The sequence below is a fragment of the Rhinoraja longicauda genome, chromosome 7, assembly GCF_053455715.1.
Source record: "Rhinoraja longicauda isolate Sanriku21f chromosome 7, sRhiLon1.1, whole genome shotgun sequence".
Classification (NCBI taxonomy): Eukaryota; Metazoa; Chordata; class Chondrichthyes; order Rajiformes; family Arhynchobatidae; genus Rhinoraja; species Rhinoraja longicauda.
Genome location: NC_135959.1, coordinates 70,369,575 through 70,389,826, shown reverse-complemented (window position 1 = coordinate 70,389,826; position 20,252 = coordinate 70,369,575). Strand labels below are relative to the sequence as shown.

At 41.8% G+C, this 20,252-nt stretch overlaps 1 protein-coding gene across 1 annotated transcript in view; it reads left to right on the top strand.

The window, feature by feature from the left end:
• LOC144595591 (short transient receptor potential channel 6-like) overlaps positions 1 to 20,252 on the top strand; it is a 104,690-nt gene that overhangs the window by 79,003 nt on the left and 5,435 nt on the right. Inside the window, exons 8-10 of the mRNA XM_078403157.1 lie at positions 1,661 to 1,856; positions 11,407 to 11,610; positions 16,037 to 16,120. Coding sequence (XP_078259283.1) covers positions 1,661 to 1,856; positions 11,407 to 11,610; positions 16,037 to 16,120 — 484 coding nt within the window. The remainder of the gene's footprint in view (positions 1 to 1,660; positions 1,857 to 11,406; positions 11,611 to 16,036; positions 16,121 to 20,252) is intronic.

The following is a 20,252-nucleotide window of genomic DNA, read 5'->3' as shown; positions in this document are numbered from 1 at the left end:
TACTTTTTTGTTGTCCTTCTGCAGTCTGGTTGCAGGTGAAATTTTTAGTTAGCGATCGTTCCTTGGGCATTTTAGATTTCAGCTGTATCACCAAATTATGAACAACTTCCGCTTTCATCTTTAGGAATTTTACAGCCTCAAATCTGAAGGTCGTGGTTCCTTAAACATCGTTTCATTCGACTATTCATTTTGCACAACTATTTCAGATTTTCCAACACGATTTATCAGCAGGAAAATACTCAAATATAAAAAATGATGATTAAGCATACTGCAATGATAATGTAAAATTGTAAGAATTGTAAAATTGTAATGTGAGATTGAGCAATGATAATGTAAAATCGCTCTGATTCATCTGGGCACGGTTACTGTAAAATAGTGTGAGTCCATAACGATGTACACAAGTTCAAAGGTTCAATGGTCTTTTATTGCCACGTGTCCCAATTAAGGCACAGTGATATTCGTATTACAACACAGCCATACTAAAAAAAGCAACAAGACACACAACTACATAAAAGTTAACATAATCATCCCCCACATTCCTCACTGTGATGGAGGGCAATAGAGTCTAAACTTCTTCCCTCATTTTCTCCCGCAGTCGGGGCATTCGAACCATCCATTGGGGCGATCGAAGCTCCCACAGCCAGCAGTCGAAACCCCCGCATCGGGGCGATCGAAGCTCCCGTGTCAGGGCGGTTGAAGCTCCCACGTTTATACCTTCCAGAAACATTTTTATGTATTACATGAAAAGAGGAAGTGCTGTAGAAGTAGCTAAATCAAGTTGCTGCCATGTATCATTAGAAGGGACTACTAAGGCAAATCCTGGGTGAAGTGAAAGGACATTTAGAGCATTGGATGGTGATGCTAATCAAGCTGCTTTGCTCTGGATGGTGTCAGGGTTTTTGGAGTGACAAGACGAGTGGAGAGTGTACTTTGTCGTGGAATAACTGGGATGAGAGGAGGTTAGATCATTAGATTCTTTTGTTTGGTGTTGGTTTATGATTGTATGTGTTATTGCATTTTTTATTGCTTATTTTTATTGGTCTTATTGTTGAACTGCGGGTAATTTTTCATTTCACTGCACATTTATGTGTATGTGACAAATAAATTGACTATTGACTATTGACATAAGAGCTGTGAGCTGATATGAGTGATGAAAACAAAAAGAGAAACCAGAACATGAGGTACAAAAAAAAAGGGTCATTATCCAATTTATTAGCTTTTGAGGAATTGTAGGAAAGTGGAAACTATACAAACATTGGCTGATTGTCTCAAAAGCAATTCCCAGATAGGTTGCGAACAGGTGTTAGAGAGGCCAGAAGGACCTAAACATCTTGAAACTTGAGGCAAAATAGTACATTTAGAATGGAAGAGAGATAAAAATTCCCACTTGTAGCATATTTATCCATAGGGACAAGTTGAAGCCATGCTTCAATAACAGGTAATAAAGAGAATTTTTAACCCAAATGGTCTCTAAAGAGTCTCGACCAGAAACGTCACCCATTCCTTCGCTCCAGAGATGCTGCCTGACCCGCTGAGTTATTCCAGCATTTTGTATCTATCTTCTTTATAGCATATATAAAATCTGATATGAATTTAAGAGATGTGTGTTTTGAATTGATAAACAGAATGGATCTAATGTTATTTACTATTTCTCTTGCAGTGTTGAAGAAAGCTTTAAAACGTTGTTTTGGGCTATATTTGGATTATCGGAAGTCAAGTCTGTGGTCATCAATTATGACCACAAATTTATTGAAAATATTGGCTATGTTTTGTATGGTGTATACCATGTGACTATGGTCATTGTGCTTCTGAATATGCTGATTGCGATGATTAACAGTTCCTTTCAGGAAATTGAGGTAAAGATTTCAATTTTTTTAATTGCTCTGTTTTTAATGTTGTGAATGGTAAAAATAGGGTCCCAATCTAAAACGTCATCTATCCATGTTCTCCAGAGATGGTGTCGGCCATACTGTGTTACTCCAGTTATTTGTGTTGGTTTTATGAACCAGCATCTGCAGTTCCTTGCTTCTAAAAATAGGCAATTGTTTGTTATTATAAAATTAAAACATAATGACATAAAAAAACTTCGCTATTCTATGAATAGAATTTGGTCAAAGTGCTCATTTCTATATTATACTAGACCAAGTGGACCAGTTGGGCCCAAACCTCTCCTGCATTGGTGCAGCACCCTCTCCTCCCCTATTCCTCCCCCACTTCCCCTCCCCTCTCCACCCCCACACCAACCCCCCTCCCCCTCTCCACTCTCCCCCTCCCCCTCCCACTACCCCCCACCCTCCCCTCCCTCTCTCATCCTCACTCCCCCCTCCCCCTCCTTCCCCCTTCCCTCCCCCTCCCCTCCCCCCCTCGACTTTCCCCCCCACCCCCTCCCCCCCTCCTCCTCCCCTCCCTCCTCCATCCCCCTCCCCTCTCTCCCCCCTTATCCTTCCTCCTCCCCCCCTCCCTCCCTCCCTCCTTCCCTCCTTCCCCCCTCCTTCTCTAGGAGATAAATTTAAACTTTAAAATGTGAATAACGTTAAAATATAACACCGATTTCAATGAAACTTCTTCCATTAGCACCAAAGATGGTGGGTAAGGTGGGCCTAAAATTGTCGTGTACCGTTTTGTCTGTAGTTCAGGAACAAACAAACAAACAAACAAACGAGAGTTTTAGTACATAGATGACTTTGACTTTATGACTCAATTCATTACAGACAACAGAGATCAAAGTTTTATGTCAATATTTTTTTTCAGTTACCAAATTCGAAACATAATGACACAGCATGGGTAATGGGCACTATGATCCAACATGTCGATGAAGATGCCCCATTCAAGTTGGTACCATTTGCCTTTACCGGGCGAATATTCCTCTCTCAATCTTTCGAATCCATGGATTTGTACAAATGTCATTTAAATGTTTTTATTGTACCTGTCTTAACTGCTTCATCTGGCAGCTTATTTCAAATGCCCCCACCCTCTGTATGAAAAAATAAGTCAGCAGATAAAGGGGACAAGCGTATTGCAAAGGGCATGACACTCTGCTTTCAGTGTTTGTTTCCGCTGACTTCAATTCAACCAATCATCTATATACTAAAACTCTCGTTTGTTTGTTTGTTTGTTCCTGAACTACAGCCAAAACGGTACACGATAGCGCGACAATTTTAGGCCCACCTTACTCACCGTCATCCCTTTATTGCTAATGGAAGAAGTTTAATTGAAATTGGTGTTATATTTTTAAAGTTATTTGCATTTTAAAGTTTAAATCTATCTCCTACGGAGGGAAGAGGGAGGGGGGAGGTAGGGGGAGGATAATGGGGGGTTGAGGGGGGCTGGAGTGGGGGGGTTGGGGAAGGGGGATGGGAGAGAGGGAGGGGTATGGAGGGAGAGGTAGAAGGGGTGCGGAGGAGGGAGGGGGAAGGGGTAGGGGAGGAGGGAGTGGGAGGGGACGTGAGAGAGGGGGAATGGAGGGGGAGGGAAGGGGGTAGGGGCGGTTGGGGGGAGAGAGGAGCGGGGAGTGGGGGAGGAGAGGGTGCTGTACCAATGCAGGAGAGATTTGGGCCCAACGGGTCCACTTGGTCTAATAGTGGTTCTGAAATTATGTTTGAAAGTTTACTGCAGTTAAATACTTATTCTATGAAGACACCTTCCCTGACAGTGGCCTGATAGCAAGTTCCGTTGTATTATAATCACTGTCAGTGCAATGGTTTCTTCCTGTTAGATTGTTCATTAATTCTGGTCCGTTACTCACTGTTAAATCTAACGTGGCTTGTTGGTTTGAAGATGGATTGCTGTGAGGAGCCTTCTCAAATATGTTATAGAAATATTTGGCTTCAAATGTCAGCTATTTTCTCACACCAAAATGTATGAAAATTAAAATTTCCTGTAATTGTCATCTACTTTTTAGACTCCCAAAGAAAGATAAGTAGGTCCTCTCATCATCCAAAAGCAATATGAAGCCTTGATAGACACATTAAAACATCCAAAGGTGTAAAAGGAAGCAATGTTATTTAACTAAAGGACATTAAAACAACATCAATTACTCATACCTTTAATGATAATCTTGAATGGTATAAATATCATCTTGAGGAGAATTGCTGTGACTCTCAGACCCTGCTCATTTGGTGAGGTGGAGGTGGAGGGAGTGGTTCACTCCTCTGGGTAACCTAGGAGACGAAGGCTGGAAGAAAATGGCAGCTAGGACCAAGATGAGAGTGGGCAAAGAGGCACAAGGTTGCGATGCTTCTACTGGCCTTGTGGCTCGCTTAACTTTTGTAAAGAACACTTGCTCGAGGAAAGCACCTGTACACACTTCTTCTCTTTCAATGGCATTTTATTATAACTCAACGTCTCTGACAAAGAATTGGAAATAGTCCTGGGGCTGACCTTACGAGTGTGGGTGTCCATGGGGAGCAGTCAGTGGGAATGGGGACTGAATGCATTGGATTGTTGGGGCTTGTACCGTGGAATAAAAGCAATCTGATTCCACTGTTTAACATGCCTTGGTGGTGAGGTAATACAATTAGATTGCACGTTGCTGTATTTTAATCAGCAAATCTCAGTATTAGAGTCATAGAGTCCTACAGTGTGAAAACAGGTCCATCGGCCAAACTAGCCTTCGCCAACCAACAAGCCCCATCTACACAGGCCCTCCTGCCTGCATTTGGCCCATATCCATGTAAACCTGTCCTATCCATGTATGTGTCTAAATGTTTCTTAAACGTTGTGATAGTACCTGCCGCAACTATCTCCTCCGGCGGATTGTTTCAGCCGGGTCTTGTGTCAGCTGTGGGGGACGAGCTCGGCAGCTACACCATGTCAAGTCAAGTCAAGTCAATTTTATTTGTATAGCACATTTAAAAACAACCCACGTTGACCAAAGTCCTGTACATCAGTTCAGGTACTAAGAACGAACATATAGTGGCACACAAACATAACAGCACATACATAAACAGTTCACAGTGCCCCCTCAGAGGGCCTCAAACGCTAATGTAGGCCGTGGCACTCTGCGAGATTCTCCTTGATCACACCATAGATTTTCTACCACATCATCCATCGCAAAAATTTGTCTCAGAACATCTCAAGCAGAAATGCTCAAAAACTTAACTTCCTATTCTATTCCTATTCAAGGTGAAGGGGGGAAAGATTTTTAAGGTGAAGAGGAAAAGTTTTAATAGGAATCTAAGGGGTAACCTTTTCACACAAAGGGTGGTGGGTGTATGGAACAAGCTGCCAGAGGAGGTCGTTGAGGCAGGGGCTATTCCAGCATTTAAGAAACAGTAGAACAGGTACATAGATAGGACAGGTTTGGAGGGATATGGACCAAACGCGGGCAGGTGGGACGAGTGTAGCTGGGATATGTTGGTCGGTATGGGCATGTTGGTCCAAAGGGCATGTTTCCACGCTGTATCACTCCATGACTCTATTATAATTACTACTTTTCTTTTTCTCCCTATCCATTCTTCATTCCCATTATTTTTTTTATTTTTGTAAAATCGTTCGGCTTTTTAATCTTAGAGAAGCATCTCTGCCCAGTCAGGCCTCTCTTCCATGATACCTCGGACACTGATAAAACTTAAATAAAGAGAGAGACAGGGCTAAGAAACCTGTGGCCCTTCACCCAACCAAGACCACACTGACCATCAACTATTCATTACCGCTAATTCTACATTAATCCCATTTTTAAAAATTCTCTCCATGTTCCCATCCACTCTTCCCAGATTCTAACACTCACCTACAGTCAATTTACAGTGGCCATTTACCCTACCACATAGAGTCAGATGGGGATGTATGAGGAACCCAGAACACCAAGAGGAGGGCCCCATGATCACGGACAACATGCAAGTTCCACATGGACAGGACCTCGGGTCAAGATTTGAGGAAGGACATCCTTGTAATTGAGGCAGTGCAGCGTAGGTTCACGAGATTGACCCCTGGGATGGCGGGACTGTCATATGAGGAAAGATTGAAAAGACTAGGCTTGTATTCACTGGAGTTTAGAAGGATGAGAGGGGATCTTATAGAAACATATAGAATTATAAAAGGACTGGACAAGCTAGATGCAGGAAAAATGTTCCCAATGTTGGGGGAGTCCAGAACCAGGGACCACAGTCTTAGAATAAAGGGGAGGCCATTTAAAACTGAGGCGAGAAGGAACTTTTTCATCCAGAGAGTTGTGAATTTATGGAATTCTCTGCCACAGAGGGTAGTGGAGGCCAAATCACTGGATGGATTTAAGAGAGAGTTAGATAGAGCTCTTGGGACTAGTGGAATCAAGGGATATGGGGAGAAGGCAGGCACGGGTTATTGATTGTGGAGGATCAGCCATGATCGCAATGAATGGTGGTGCTGGCTCGAAGGGCCGAATGGCCTCCTCCTGCACCTATTTTCTATGTTTCTATGTTTCTGAGACTGAACCTGAGTCACTGATGCAGTGTGACAAATATACTATGATATAATCTATTCATATTGAGCTTTTGTGTTGCTTATTATGGTGTTATTATGACATTACAATTTTCAGACTCCTGTACCTCCTTGCTGATGGCAGGAGTGAAATGAGAGTGTGGCCAGGGTGGTGTGGGTCTCTGATGATGCTGGCTGCCTTTATGAGGCAGCAATCCCTTCGATGGAAGGGAGGTCAGTACCCATGATGGACTGGACAGTTTTCACCACTTTTTGCAATCTTCTTTGTTCCTGGGTGTTCGAGTTGCTGAACCAGGCTGTGATGCAACCAGTTAATATGCTCTCTACTGTACACCAGTAGAGGTTCAAGAGAGTATTTGTTGACATCCCGAATCTCCACAATCCTCTAAGGATGTAAAGGCATTGATGGGCTGTCTTTATGATTGCATCAGTGTGCAAGGTCTAGAGTAGATCTTCAGAGATATGAAAGCCCAGGAATTTGAAGTTTTTGTCTCTCTCCACCAGTGTCGCATTGATGAAGACAGGTTTTGTGGATCCTCAACCTTCCTCTTCCAAAGTCGTCAATCGGTTTCTTGCTTTTACTGAAGTGGGAGCAAGGCTGTTGTTCTGGATCTCCCTCCTATATTCTGCCTCATGGTCACCTGTAATTTGTCCAACAATGGTGGTGTCATCGGCCAATTTGAAGGTGGAGTTGGACAAGTGTCCAGCTACACAGTCATGGGTGTGGAGTGAGTACTCCAGAGGGTTGAGCACGCAGCCTTGAGGTGCTCCTGTGCTGATGGTTATTGAGGAGGAAGTGCTGCTGCTAATTTGTACAGAGTTTGATCTGTTGATGAGGAAGTCGAGGATCCAGTTGGAGAGGGTTGTGCTGAGACCCAGTTCCGTGAGCTTGGTAACCAGTTTGGAGTGGGTGATCGTGTTGAGTGCCGACCTGTAGTCTATGAACGACAGCCTAATGCACCTGTTTACATAGGTCACCTCACTCCTCTTGAGCACTGGTATTACTGATGCCCTTTTAAAGCGGGTGGAAACCTCAGACCTCAGTAATGAGAGAAGATGAAGATGAAGCAAAAGCTCCAGCCAGCTTGTCTGCACAGGTTTAAAGAACACAACCAGGTATATCATCGGGTCCAGATGGGTTCACCCTCCTGAAGGATCTTCTTATATGTCTCTGTGACAGGGGAATGTGGGCCCAGGATGGTACATCAACGCTCTCCCTATCAAAGCGTGCGTAGAATGCATTCAGCACATCTGGGAGTGATGCTTCACTGCTGCTTGAGTTGCCCCCTGATTTCGCCTTGCAGGAATTGATGGCGTGTAAGTCCTGCCACAGCTGCCGAACATCCGTCTCATCCTCCAATTTAAGAGTGAAGATCTCTTTTAGCCTTTTTAATGGCTCTATTATGGCTCCATCTGAACTTCTTGTATGACTCGGGAGACTCAGGTTCGATCCTGACTACGGGTGCTGCACTGTAAGGAGTTTGTACCTTCTCCCCGTGACCTGCGTGGGTTTTCTCCGAGATCTTCGGTTTCCTCCCACACTCCAAAGACGTACAGGTATGTAGGTTAATTGGCTGGGTAAATGTAAAAATTGTCCCTAGTGGGTGTAGGATAGTGTTAATGTACGGGGATCGCTGGGCGGCACGGACTTGGAGGGCCGAAAAGGCCTGTTTCCGGCTGTATATATATAATATATGATATGACTCTGCGTTGCAAGACTTGAATGCCGAGATCTGGTCCTCAGTGAATGTGGACCTTCTGCTTCGTCCATGGTTTCTGGTTGGGGAATACTCTGATGTCAATTTTGGAAACACACTCTTCATTATCAAGTCAGTAACTACTGTGCCATATCCATTCAGGTCCGTTGCCGAGTCCTTTCTTCTGCCAAGCAACTGGACCAGCAATTTAAAAACAAACCTTGCATATGTTGGAAATCTGAAATGAAAACAAGAATTGCTGGAAACATTAAGCTAGTGCCTGCGGAGAGAAAAAGAGTCAACATTTTAGTGAATGACCTTTTTGTGAAATCTAAGAAAAACTTGAAATGAAATGCGTCAAGTTACTGAGAAAGGGAGAGGGGAGGAAAGAGCAAAGAGCGAGGTTAGAGTCCAAAATAAACGGAAGGAAACGAATAGTGGTGGTTCTGACTAGAGAGGGTGATGAAGCCATCATTCAGCTCATCTGTCTGGAAGAGACACAAATAGAAAGAGGAACAGAGAGAAGAAAGAGGGGTGAAAATAATTTTGTGGCTATGATTTTTAGATTTAGATTTTTTTAGATTTTTTAGATTTAGAGATACAGCACGGAAACAGGCCCTTCGGCCCACCGAGTCCGCGCCTCCCAGCGATCCCCACACATTAACACTACCCAACCCCCACTAGTGACAATTTTTACATTTTACCCAGTCAATTAACCTACATACCTGTACGTCTTTGGAGTGTGGGAGGAAACCGAAGATCTCGGCGAAAACCCACGCAGGTCACGGGGAGAACGTACAAACTCTGTACAGATGGAGCCTGTAGTCAGGATCGAACCTGAGTCTCAGGCGCTGCATTCGCTGTAAGGCAGCAACTCTACCACTGCGCCACCGTGCTGCCACGAATTATTTGCAGACAGGAGAAACAAAGCCCTGCTCATGCTGGAGCATTCCTGGCTTCCAGTGTTGATAAACTTGAGGCGGTTGAAATCTTTCCAGCATTCAGATTTCTTCTTTCAGGTTTATTAGCATCACCCACAGTGTGCTCTCCGCTCCGACAACTTTCCTTTGGATGGGAAGCAGCAGTGGCGGTTTTCACAGCCTGTACCAACACCAGCTGGGATTATTAGAAGGCAGCTGGTAAGGAGGCCTGGACGGAAGTGTCTGTATCCGGCATACAGGCCAAGTCACGCCAGTTATTTGTGGAAGTGGTTGTTGTATGGAGCAAGTGTATTAATCTCAGCAGCTTTCTGGAACAGCTTGCTGAGTCTGGAGCCCTTACTTTGTTAGTGGTTGTGAATGTCATCAGTACGACCCTTTCCGTCCTACTGACCTCCAGCCTGTTCAGAAGATGTCAAACCCGACTGTGTTGACAGAGATTCACACTGTCAACTGGACCATCACTGCCTGTGGCAGTGCAAGACTGGACCATCGTTGCCTGTGGCAGTGCAAGACTGGACCATCACTGTCTGTGGCAGAGTAAGACTGGACCATCACTGCCTGTGGCAGTGCAAGACTGGACCATCATAAAACAGTGCAGGTTGAATAGGCCTTTCGGCCCACTATATCTGTGCCAAACATGATACCAAGATAAACTAATCACATCTGCCTGCACTTGATTCATAATCTGCAATTCTCTACATGTCCCTGTGCCTATCGAAAAGCCTCTTAAATGCCACGATCTGATCTGAATCAACCACTGACCTTGGCAGTAGTTTCCAGGCACCCACCATCATCTGTGTGCAAAACAAAACTTGTTCTGCGCCTCTCCTTTAAACATTGTCCCTCTCACCTCAGAGCCCTTTAGATTTTGAACATTTCCACCCTGGGAGAGATGTTCAGACTGTCTACTATATCCGTGTCTCTCACACGTTCATGTACTCTGTTAGATCTCCCTTCAACCAGCGGAACTCCGGAGAAATCAATCTAAGTCTATCCAACCTTCTCCTTGTAGCTCGTACCTTCCTATCCAGGCAGCGTTCTGGTAAACCTCTTCTACTCCCTCTCCCAAAGACTCGTCGTCCTTCCTGCATGGGGGGACCAGAACTTTAGCAAAACTCCATCAGTTTGTTGTTCTGCTTTTCCTGTTGAATTTCTGCTGTGTCGTCCACATTCGAGCTGTCGTGACAAGCAGCTGGACTCTGAGGGGTCTCCGTTAGCAACACATTTGGTGGTCCCGGTGACAGCCCCCGCACAAATGCAGAGCGTACACTTATCGAAAGCCATGGCCTTCACTCAAAATCTGACCGAGCATTGATCTTGAAGTGTATAGAAGACCCAAGCAGAACAGGCTGTGAAAATTTGTCTGGAACTTGGCAGCAAAACTGATGACATTTGCTAAGTAAGAATGATACATAGAAACATAGAAACATAGAAAATAGGTGCAGGAGTAGGCCATTCGGCCCTTCGAGCCTGCACCGCCATTCAATATGATCATGGCTGATCATCCAGCTCAGTATCCTGTACCTGCCTTCTCTCCATACCCTCTGATCCCTTTAGCCTCAAGGGCCACATCTAACTCCCTCTTAAATATAGCCAATGAACTGGCCTCAACTACCTTCTGTGGCAGAGAATTCCACAGACTCACCACTCTCTGTGTGAAGAAATGTTTTCTCATCTCGGTCCTAAAAGACCTCCCCCTTATCGTTAAGCTGTGACCCCTGGTTCTGGACTTCCCCAACATCGGGAACAATCTTCCCGCATCTAGCCTCTCCAACCCCTTAAGAATTTTATATGTTTCAATAAGATCCCCCCTCAGTCTTCTAAATTCCAGCGAGTACAAGCCTAGTCTATCCAGTCTTTCTTCATATGAAAGTCCTGCCATCCCAGGGATCAATCTGGTGAACCTTCTCTGTACTCCCTCTGAGGCTAGAATACTCCCTCTAAGGCTACAAGGGAGGAAAACTGTTGCAGTCATTAATGTATTGGGAAAAATAGCAAGCAAGGGAAGCATTGTAGATTTGAGCAAAGAATACATCCCATGAAAAGCTAAGTTAGGAGCCAAGTTAGGAATTGCTTTTTTTTTGGCAGAGAGAGATAAGAGTCAAAGGATGAGGTGTTTAAGATGGGAACAAGTTCAGCAGTGTAGGGTGGTGGGAGTTGGGACTAATGTAATATCCATTCAAAAAGAAGCAGAGGTCCCACAGACCATCTGTTTGAGGGTGGAAATGCAGAGGTGTTGGTGAAAATGAAATTGGAGCTGGAACGTGGCCATGGAAAGGTCAGATGCTTCTCTGGTGACACTGGACCAGTAGAGAAAAAGTAGTTAACGTCATGTTTTCTTGATTTTGTAGAATGATGCCGATGTGGAATGGAAGTTTGCCAGAGCTAAACTGTGGATTTCCTACTTTGAAGAAGGGCGGACACTTGCAGTGCCTTTTAACTTGGTGCCAAGTCCCAAGACATTATTTTATCTTCTTTTGAGAATCAAGAAGTTTCTGCCGAATCCTCGGCGATGTAGCAAAGGACAGTGCCAGGAAAATGCAGAGATGACAAAGGTAATGGTTTGGTAATTAAAGCATTCACTGGGTATTCTTTGCAAAGAATTCTTGAATAATATGCTTAATAACAGTGAGGCAAGGAGCCATCATCCATTGTATGCATATAAACTAATATGAGGATAAATATGCAAAACTAATTAGAGAACACAAAAACTGAGACAACAAAAGGTGACAAATGAAAGCACGAGCTACAATAAATCAGACTTCTAAAAGAAACTTGATGGGATATGAAAAAGCAACAAAGCATGTTTTTACAATTATGAAAGGAAAATATTGAATAACTGACATGGAAAAATTTTACAAGAAAAAGGAAATGATGGGTATGTTAAATAACTGTATTGTGTGATATTTAGAGTAGAGAAAAGGAAAATGATGTTGGGATAAAACAAAAGACTAACATTTAATTAGGGTAGCTACTCATTAAAATCAATAAATTGGACAAAGCTTTTGTGAGCATCCTGAGATCCTCCTATATTACTATTTAATGGGTCAGGTATCACGGTTGCCACTTCTATACAAACATTATTTTGATGGTGAACAGTGCTTAATTAGTGGCAGAGAATGATGGGAATACTCAGCAGGTCAAGCAGCATTTGTGGAGGGAGAAACACAATTAACATTCCAGGCTCTTGGAGTTTTTACAGAATTGAGAACATTTAGAAAGTAAGCATGTTTAAAGTTGCAGAGGGACAGAGAGGACAGAGGGAATGTTTGTGATAGGATGGATACTAAAGGAAGTTCAGTGTAGACTTGAAAGCTAACCATTTCTCTCTCCTCAGCTGCTCTTTTTCATACTGAAGGGATACATATTTATAGTGTTACAGTTTCCCCCTCCCCCCCACATACACACATAGTACACAAACACAAAAACACCACATCACAACTACAATTAAGACCAAAAAAAACCAACAAAAACACAAAGACAAATGGACCGCAGGTGAGCGGCAGCTGCTAGGGCAGTGCCGCCATTTTGATTGAATTAACATTTTGTTAAAGATGGCCGCGCCGTTGTGTTTGGCTGCCTGCCACTGTATGTTTCTTTTTTTCCTAATCAGATGTGCAGCACTTTGGTCAACGTGGGTTGTTTTTAAATGTGCTATACAAATAAATTGACTTGACTTGACTTGACTATACCTCTTCGGGAAATTATTAAACCTTCAATAATGTGTCCTGCTTGTTAACAATCGGTATCAATATATTTACATACACAAGATTTTACAAACAATTAATTATTCGCAAACCATGCATACACATTGATAAGAACGATAATGTTAACTAAACTTTACTTTAGACTTTAAACTTTTGAGATGCAGTGAGGAAGCAGGCACTTTGGCCTACTGAGTCTGCACCAACCAGCAATCGACCAGTACACTAACATTGTCCCTACACACTTGGGACAATTTACAATTTCTACCAAAGCCAATTAACGTACAAACCTGTACATCTTTGAAGTGTGGGAGGAAACTGGAGCACCTGGAAAAAACCCATGCAGTCACAGGGAGAACGTACTCCGTACAGACAGCACCCGTAGTCAGGATCGAACCCGGTTTCTAGCGCAGTAAAGCAGCAACTCTACCGCTGCGCCACCATGCCGCCCCTAGAATAAACCTCAAGTGCATACTCTGATAAATAGTACACCTAACAATTTAGTATTATGTGTAGCCTTGATATTGATGAAGCCGATTAATTATTTTTTCCGCATGTATAACAAATAACAAATCTCATATGCTGAGGAGTTATTTTAAGTTTGTATAACCATGAATGCAGTTTATTCCCAACATCAGATGTGGCCTTTGAAACGTAATAGAGCAATACCTGGTTAATGACGACAGTAATTACAACCACACATTTTTGCCAAAATATTTTAGATACCATAATCGCAATAGCAATATTTCCTGCCAGCTTGCCTTAATGTACACTTTATCTCACATCGCAACCATCACTGCTGCTCGCTCACACACTGAACTTTTCTTTTTCTCTGCTGACCCTTTCAAAATGGAGCAGCAGGTAGAGCTGCTGCCTCACAGGGCCAGAGACCTCGGTTAGACTATTGGTGCTGTCTGTGCAAAGTTCGTATGTCTGTGACCGTGTGCGTTTCCTCCAGGTGCTCCGGTTTCCTCCCAAATCTCAAAGGTGTGCGGGTTTGTAGGTTATTTGGCGAATGCAAATTGTCCCTAGTGTGTAGGATGGGATAACTAGTGTACAGGTGATCGCTGGTCGGTATGGACTCGGTGGGCTGTTGGGCCTGCTTCCACACTGTATCACATAACTAAACTAAAGCAAACTAAACTAAAGGGTCTCGATCCGAAATGGGTGCCTCTCCCGCTAAGTTACTCCAGCATTTTGTGTCTATCTTCGGTGTAAACCAGCATCTGCAGTTCCTTCCTACACATTAACTAAACGAGTGATGGTCCCTGACCTCCCCAGATGATGTTCAGTGTGTGCACCTCAAGCATCAAAGATACCCGGGCACTTTTGGCACACCCTGACCATGGTACACAGAGTCAACATCAGCCTACATCCCTTGGCATACAAATGTCCAAACTTTGACCTCCCACACTTACGAAGGGTTTCAGGTATTGGCACATTTGTACTTTGGGGACTAACAGTGCATCCAGAACTGAGCTAGCATCTTAGAAGGTCTCGACCCGAAACGTGCCCATTCCTTCTCTCCTGAGATGCTGCCTGACCTGCTGAGTTGCTCCAGCATTTTGTGAATAAATAGCATCTTGTATGAGATCTTGAAGTTCTTGAAATCACCTTCTTCCAGCAGCATCATCTCCCGCATGGTATCCAGTTCAATGTGATAGTGAAAGGCTACAGTTGGAAACCATAAATAAAAGTAGAAAATACGTGAAATACTGGAGTCTTAAAGGATCAGAAATTACATGCAGCCATGTAAATCCCCGATTAGGCCATACCTAGAACTCTGAACTTTGGCGCATCACCTTATGAAGGAACATTGGTCATGGAGTGTGCATTATACAGGTTTAATGGCATGATATGGATTTATATGAATGATAGTTAAAAGACTATGGAGTGATTCCACAAACTGAGGTGAATTCCCCGGAGACAGTAATTTAATCAACATTTTCACCATCTTGAAGAAAACAGATGGGATTAAAAATTGTGAATCTATTGCCTCAGATTTAGAAGTATAGGACGAGAAGGAATAATTTAATTATGACTAAACACATCAGGCATGATTATACATGCTTTAATCCCCTGTCTATATGTATTGCATTGTATTGCAGTGTCTAATTGTATTGTACTGTATCATGTTGTACTGCACTGTCATCCCCTGTCTATATATGTTTTGCATTTGTATTGCACTATGGCCCCCGGAGGCACTCTGTTTTGTCCCATTCGTTGCATGATCCGTAAGGAGTGGAATGACAAGTGAACCAGATAAATAAATAAACAAACAAACAAATAAACAAATAAACAAACAAATAAATAAATAAATAGGTAAATAAATAAATAGACAAGCAAATGAATAAATGAATAAATAAATAGATAAATAGATAAATAAATAGATAAATAGACAGACAGATAAATAAATAAATACACAAATAAACAAATAAATAGATAAATAAATAAATAAATAAATAAATAAATAAATAGATAAATAAATAGATAGATAAATAAATAAATAAATAAATAAATGAATGGATGAATAAATAAATAGAAAGATAAATAAATAAATAGATAAATAGATAAATAAACAAATAAATGAACGGATAGATAGATAGATAGATAAATAAATAAATAAATAGACAGATAGATAAATAAATAAATAAATAAATAAATCGATAAATCAATCAATGAATAAATATGCAAGTAAATAAATAAATGAATGAATAGATGAATAAATAACTAACTAAATAAACAAACAAACAAACAAATAAATAAATAAATAAATAAATAAATAAATAGATAAATAGATAAATAGATAAATAAATAAATAAACATGGATAAATAGACAAATAAATAGATAAATAAATAAATAAATACAAAACCTATACATGGAAAACGTGGCACAGGTTTGGAATATACACTGTGTCTGCGTCATTTTTTCATCACAGGAACAATGGCATGGCATTCCTTCAAAACATTATTGTTGGACCACCTTAACTCAAAGGCCTAATTACTGGCATTTGAAGATAAACACCCCTTTATTGTTGTCATCCACATCCCAGGACGAAACAAAAGAAATTAGTGAAAAAGATGCTTTTATCTTAATAATGGACAGCAGAATTCCACTCCCAGAACTGTTGGGATAATGGCAATTTATTTTGAAAAATAATAATACATTCATCCTGTTTTGAGTTATCAAATGCTGAACTTGGGTTCCAGATGCCAGAAGGTCCAGTTGCTCAGGAAACATTGCACTATATTTGACCTCTCTCATTTTTCTTCTCAGCTCAAACACAGGAAACGTTCAAGTGTTCAAAGTACTGAAAACAATAATTTACATAGTGTCATAAATCCACCAACACAGTACCAGGTAGGTACATTTATGAACATTATGAACCTTGTACTAACCTGCAAATAGATGAGGATTTGAGGAGTTCTGATGGTCTCGAATTCTGGGTAGGAAAGCTACTTGCATGTTAAGACAGGTGTCGAGCAGTGTCAGCAGTTCAAGAGCAGTCACGCTGCATACAAGTCGATTTATGAATTGTGCCTAATGGCTCTTGGGGAAGGAGAGATAGTAAGCCAGCTGTGTAGTAAAAGACAGGGTTGGATCCAGCTGTGTTGGCTTCTCTCCATCGCTGGGGTAGCCTCATATTCACATTGGAAACAGTTGCTTGAGAAATGATTGCAATGCGAATATGGCTTTGCAAACCTGAGTACAACAATCATGCCCACTTTACGTACTATTTGCTGCTGGCCAGGATGTGTTGTATCTGACAGATTTTCTTTTGGGAATTGAGGCAACCAAAGGAAAAAGCTCTTGCCCGCCTGCTTTGATAAGAGTTGAAAATGATGTAAGAAACGGTTTATTTTACCACTTATTTGTCTCCTCCAAGTTTATAATGACTACATGGGAGTGATGAAGGGTTAATTGTCAATAAATAGGCAAGCCTAGGAATATTCAAGTCAAGTAGCCAAATGACTGTAAAAACATTGAAATCTAACCATTATATCTGCCCTCAACAGAACATACACATGGCACATAAACCAATGTGACATTAATATCAAATATTACACAGAATATTCTTCATATCTAGCCTGTACAGTTTAATACATGCATCGACACGTTTGATAATATTAATGAATATTATCTAATTTTTTCATATTAGCAATATTGCTTTTCCACTTAAGTGATGGTGATTCCACTCGATGAAGATTCCACTCAAACATTTTGCACAGATTAATGTACTGAACACTAATTCAGGACAGTTAACCCATAAGCAACATGCAATAACTATTCTTAATTACATATATACCGATGTCAGGAATGAGGTAATTATTTCTGAAGGTAGGTTAAAAGTTGTGCCGGAGGGTGAGTGCTCACAGCTAAGAATTCTGCTTGAACCACAGCATAACACTCAGTAGTAATAGGATCTTTCTGCCTCCAGAGGGACTTCTTTTACTGATCACATAAAGAAACATAGATCACAGCAGCAAGACGTCTCATGAAATGTCTCAATTAGCTAAATCTTGAAAGAGTCCATATTCCTCTATTCAAATCAGTACATTTTCCTACACAAGAATCCCATCCCACAATAAACTGGTAAGCTGTATAATTAATGTACATTGCTGACTGTACAGAATCACAGCTTTACAATAATTCTTCAATTACTTGCTATAGATGGTGTGAATTTCTGAGTGACGATACCTAAAGTCTGTATTAATTGAAGCTATTCACATACTTAACATCAGTGTTTACAGTGTGATATCATGTGTACACTTGGCACGCCTAAAGCTCACCTTAATTAAACTTTCTTCATTATTTTTATATGCACAAATAAAAAATGAGTTTTTGAGTACGTTTGCTATCTTCAGCAAATTAAAGGAGAAAGAAAGACAATGCATTTATATAATGCCTTTCTGGAGTTTAAGGTATTGCAGAATTCTTTACAACCAATGAAGGTTTTATAACCAATTGAAGTTTGGCCATTGTTGCGGTAAGATAATATCAATCAGCCCATTGATCTTCTGCAGGCTCTTTGAAAGAACTGTCTAATTAGTCTCCTCCTTTATTCTTCCTCCTGAGAGTGGTTATCCTTTGGGTATGCTTTTAATTCTCTTTCAAAGGTTATTGCTCAATTAGTTTCCACCATTCTTTCTAGCAGTACATCTTTATAGCCTTGTACGTATATCATGATGGCTAACACAGCATGACCTCTCAAGTAGAAAAGGAATAAAAGACCAAATAATCATGAAGAAGTAGATTGGGGCAATCATATTTCATGAGATGCTATTTGAACTTATACTGATGCAATGTATCCAGCCAGGGAAAGTGCTCTCCATTCCTCCCCCATTCTAGTTCTCAGACTAGTTTGACTGTCCTCTTGATTAAATTTTACTTTGTGTGCTTCGTTGCCACCTTCCCCAAGCTAACAATGATCTATTCCACATTTTCCTTGAGCTTTGTCCCCTTTGATCTCTCAGTTTCATACCTTATAGAAGCTCCTATAGGAGCAAAGAGGTCCATCTGCAGTTGTACAGGGCCCTAGTGAGACCGCACCTGGAGTACTGTGTGCAGTTTTGGTCTCCAAATTTGAAGAAGGATATTTTTGCTACTGAGGGCGTGCAGCGTAGGTTCACTAGGTTAATTCCCGGAATGGCGGGACTGTCGTATGTTGAAAGCGACTAGGCTTGTATACACTGGAATTTAGAAGGACGAGAGGGGATCTTATTGAAACATATAAGATTATTAAGGGATTGGACACGTTAGAGGCAGGAAACATGTTCCCAATGTTGGGGGAGTCCAGAACCAGGGGCCACAGTTTAAGAATAAGGGGTAGGCCATTTAGAACTGAGATGAGGAAAAACTTTTTCAGTCAGAGAGTTGTGAATCTGTGGAATTCTCTGCCTCAGAAGGCAGTGGAGGCCAATTCTCTAGATGTTTTCAAGAGAGAGCTAGATAGAGCTCTTAAAGATAGCGGAGTCAGGGGTATGGGGAGAAGGCAGGAACAGGGGTACTGATTGTGAATGATCAACCATGATCACATTGAATGGCGGTGCTGGCTCGAAGGGCCAAATGGCCTCCTCCTGGACCTATTGTCTATTGTCTATTATCCTTCCATATCTCTCGTTTCCCTCTCCCCTGACTCTCAGCTTTAAGAAGGGTCTCAACCCGAAACGTCACCTGTTCTTTCTATCCATAGATGCTGCCTGTCCCATTGAGGTACTCCAGCATTTTGTGTCTATCTGTCTGGTTACTGGATTTGCAGATAATGTTACTTGGGTGATAATTTTTTGTTAAGATATACCTAGGTGGTGCCCAGCATCTTCCTTGACTACCTGAAAAAGCTGAAAGAGTATCAAATGAATCAATGAAAAGGTATCGATTAAATAAATGCTCAGGTCTTTTACATAGTATAAGAAAATAAATGCAGATGCTGGTACAAATCGAAGGTATTTATTCACAAAATGCTGGAGTAACTCAGCAGGTCAGGCAGCATCTCGGGAGAGAAGGAATGGGTGAATGGGCGGCATGGTAGCGCAGCGGTAGAGTTGCTGCTTTACAGCGAATGCAGCGCCGGAGACTCAGGTTCGATCCTGACTACGGGTGCTGCACTGTACGGAGTTTGTACGTTCTCCCCGTGACCTGCGTGGGTTTACTCCGAGATCTTCGGTTTCCTCCCACACTCCAAAGACGTACAGGTATGTAGGTTAATTGGCTGGGTAAATGTAAAAATTGTCCCTAGTGGGTGTAGGATAGTGTTAATGTGCGGGGATCGCTGGGCGGCACGGACTTGGAGGGCCGAAAAGGCCTGTTTCCGGCTGTATATATATGATATGATATGATATGGTTTGGGCAGTTTAATAGAGCATTTACAAATACTACATAATTAGCTATGCATTGAAATTGGATTAAATTAACACCAAAGAAACCTTAATGACTTCCAAGAAATAACCACGGAAGTTTGGTTTTTCAATTAGTGGATTTAAGCTTGTGAGAAACATTCCAGGCTGAAATTGTTGCCCTAGGTGTAACTTTAATCCCAGAAGTGAAGTCAACATGCCTCATGCCAGCTTCTAGTATTAATACATGTTAGATATTGTGCTCCACAGATTGAGCAATTAATCAACTCCAGGTGCCAGGTCAATCATTCATCTCTGCAGAACACAGTCTCTCAGTTTCATCATCGGTAGCGTTGAAATCGACAAAAATCGATCACACTTGTACTATGATAATTGATTAAACAACGTAACACGATAGCCTTTATTACCTTTAGTTTGCATGAACTAAAATAAACTTTCAGCTATCGAAAGAAAATCTCTGAAAATAGACACAAAGTGCGGGAAGAACTCAGCGGGTTAGGCAGCATCTCTGGGGGGGGGGGGGGGGGGGGAGGGTGACATTTTGGGTCGGATCCCTTTTTTGACCTGAAGATCTGAAATGCTGTGGGGAAAAAATAACTTTGTTACTGCTGGTCTTAAACGCTCCAGCCCTCACCCCC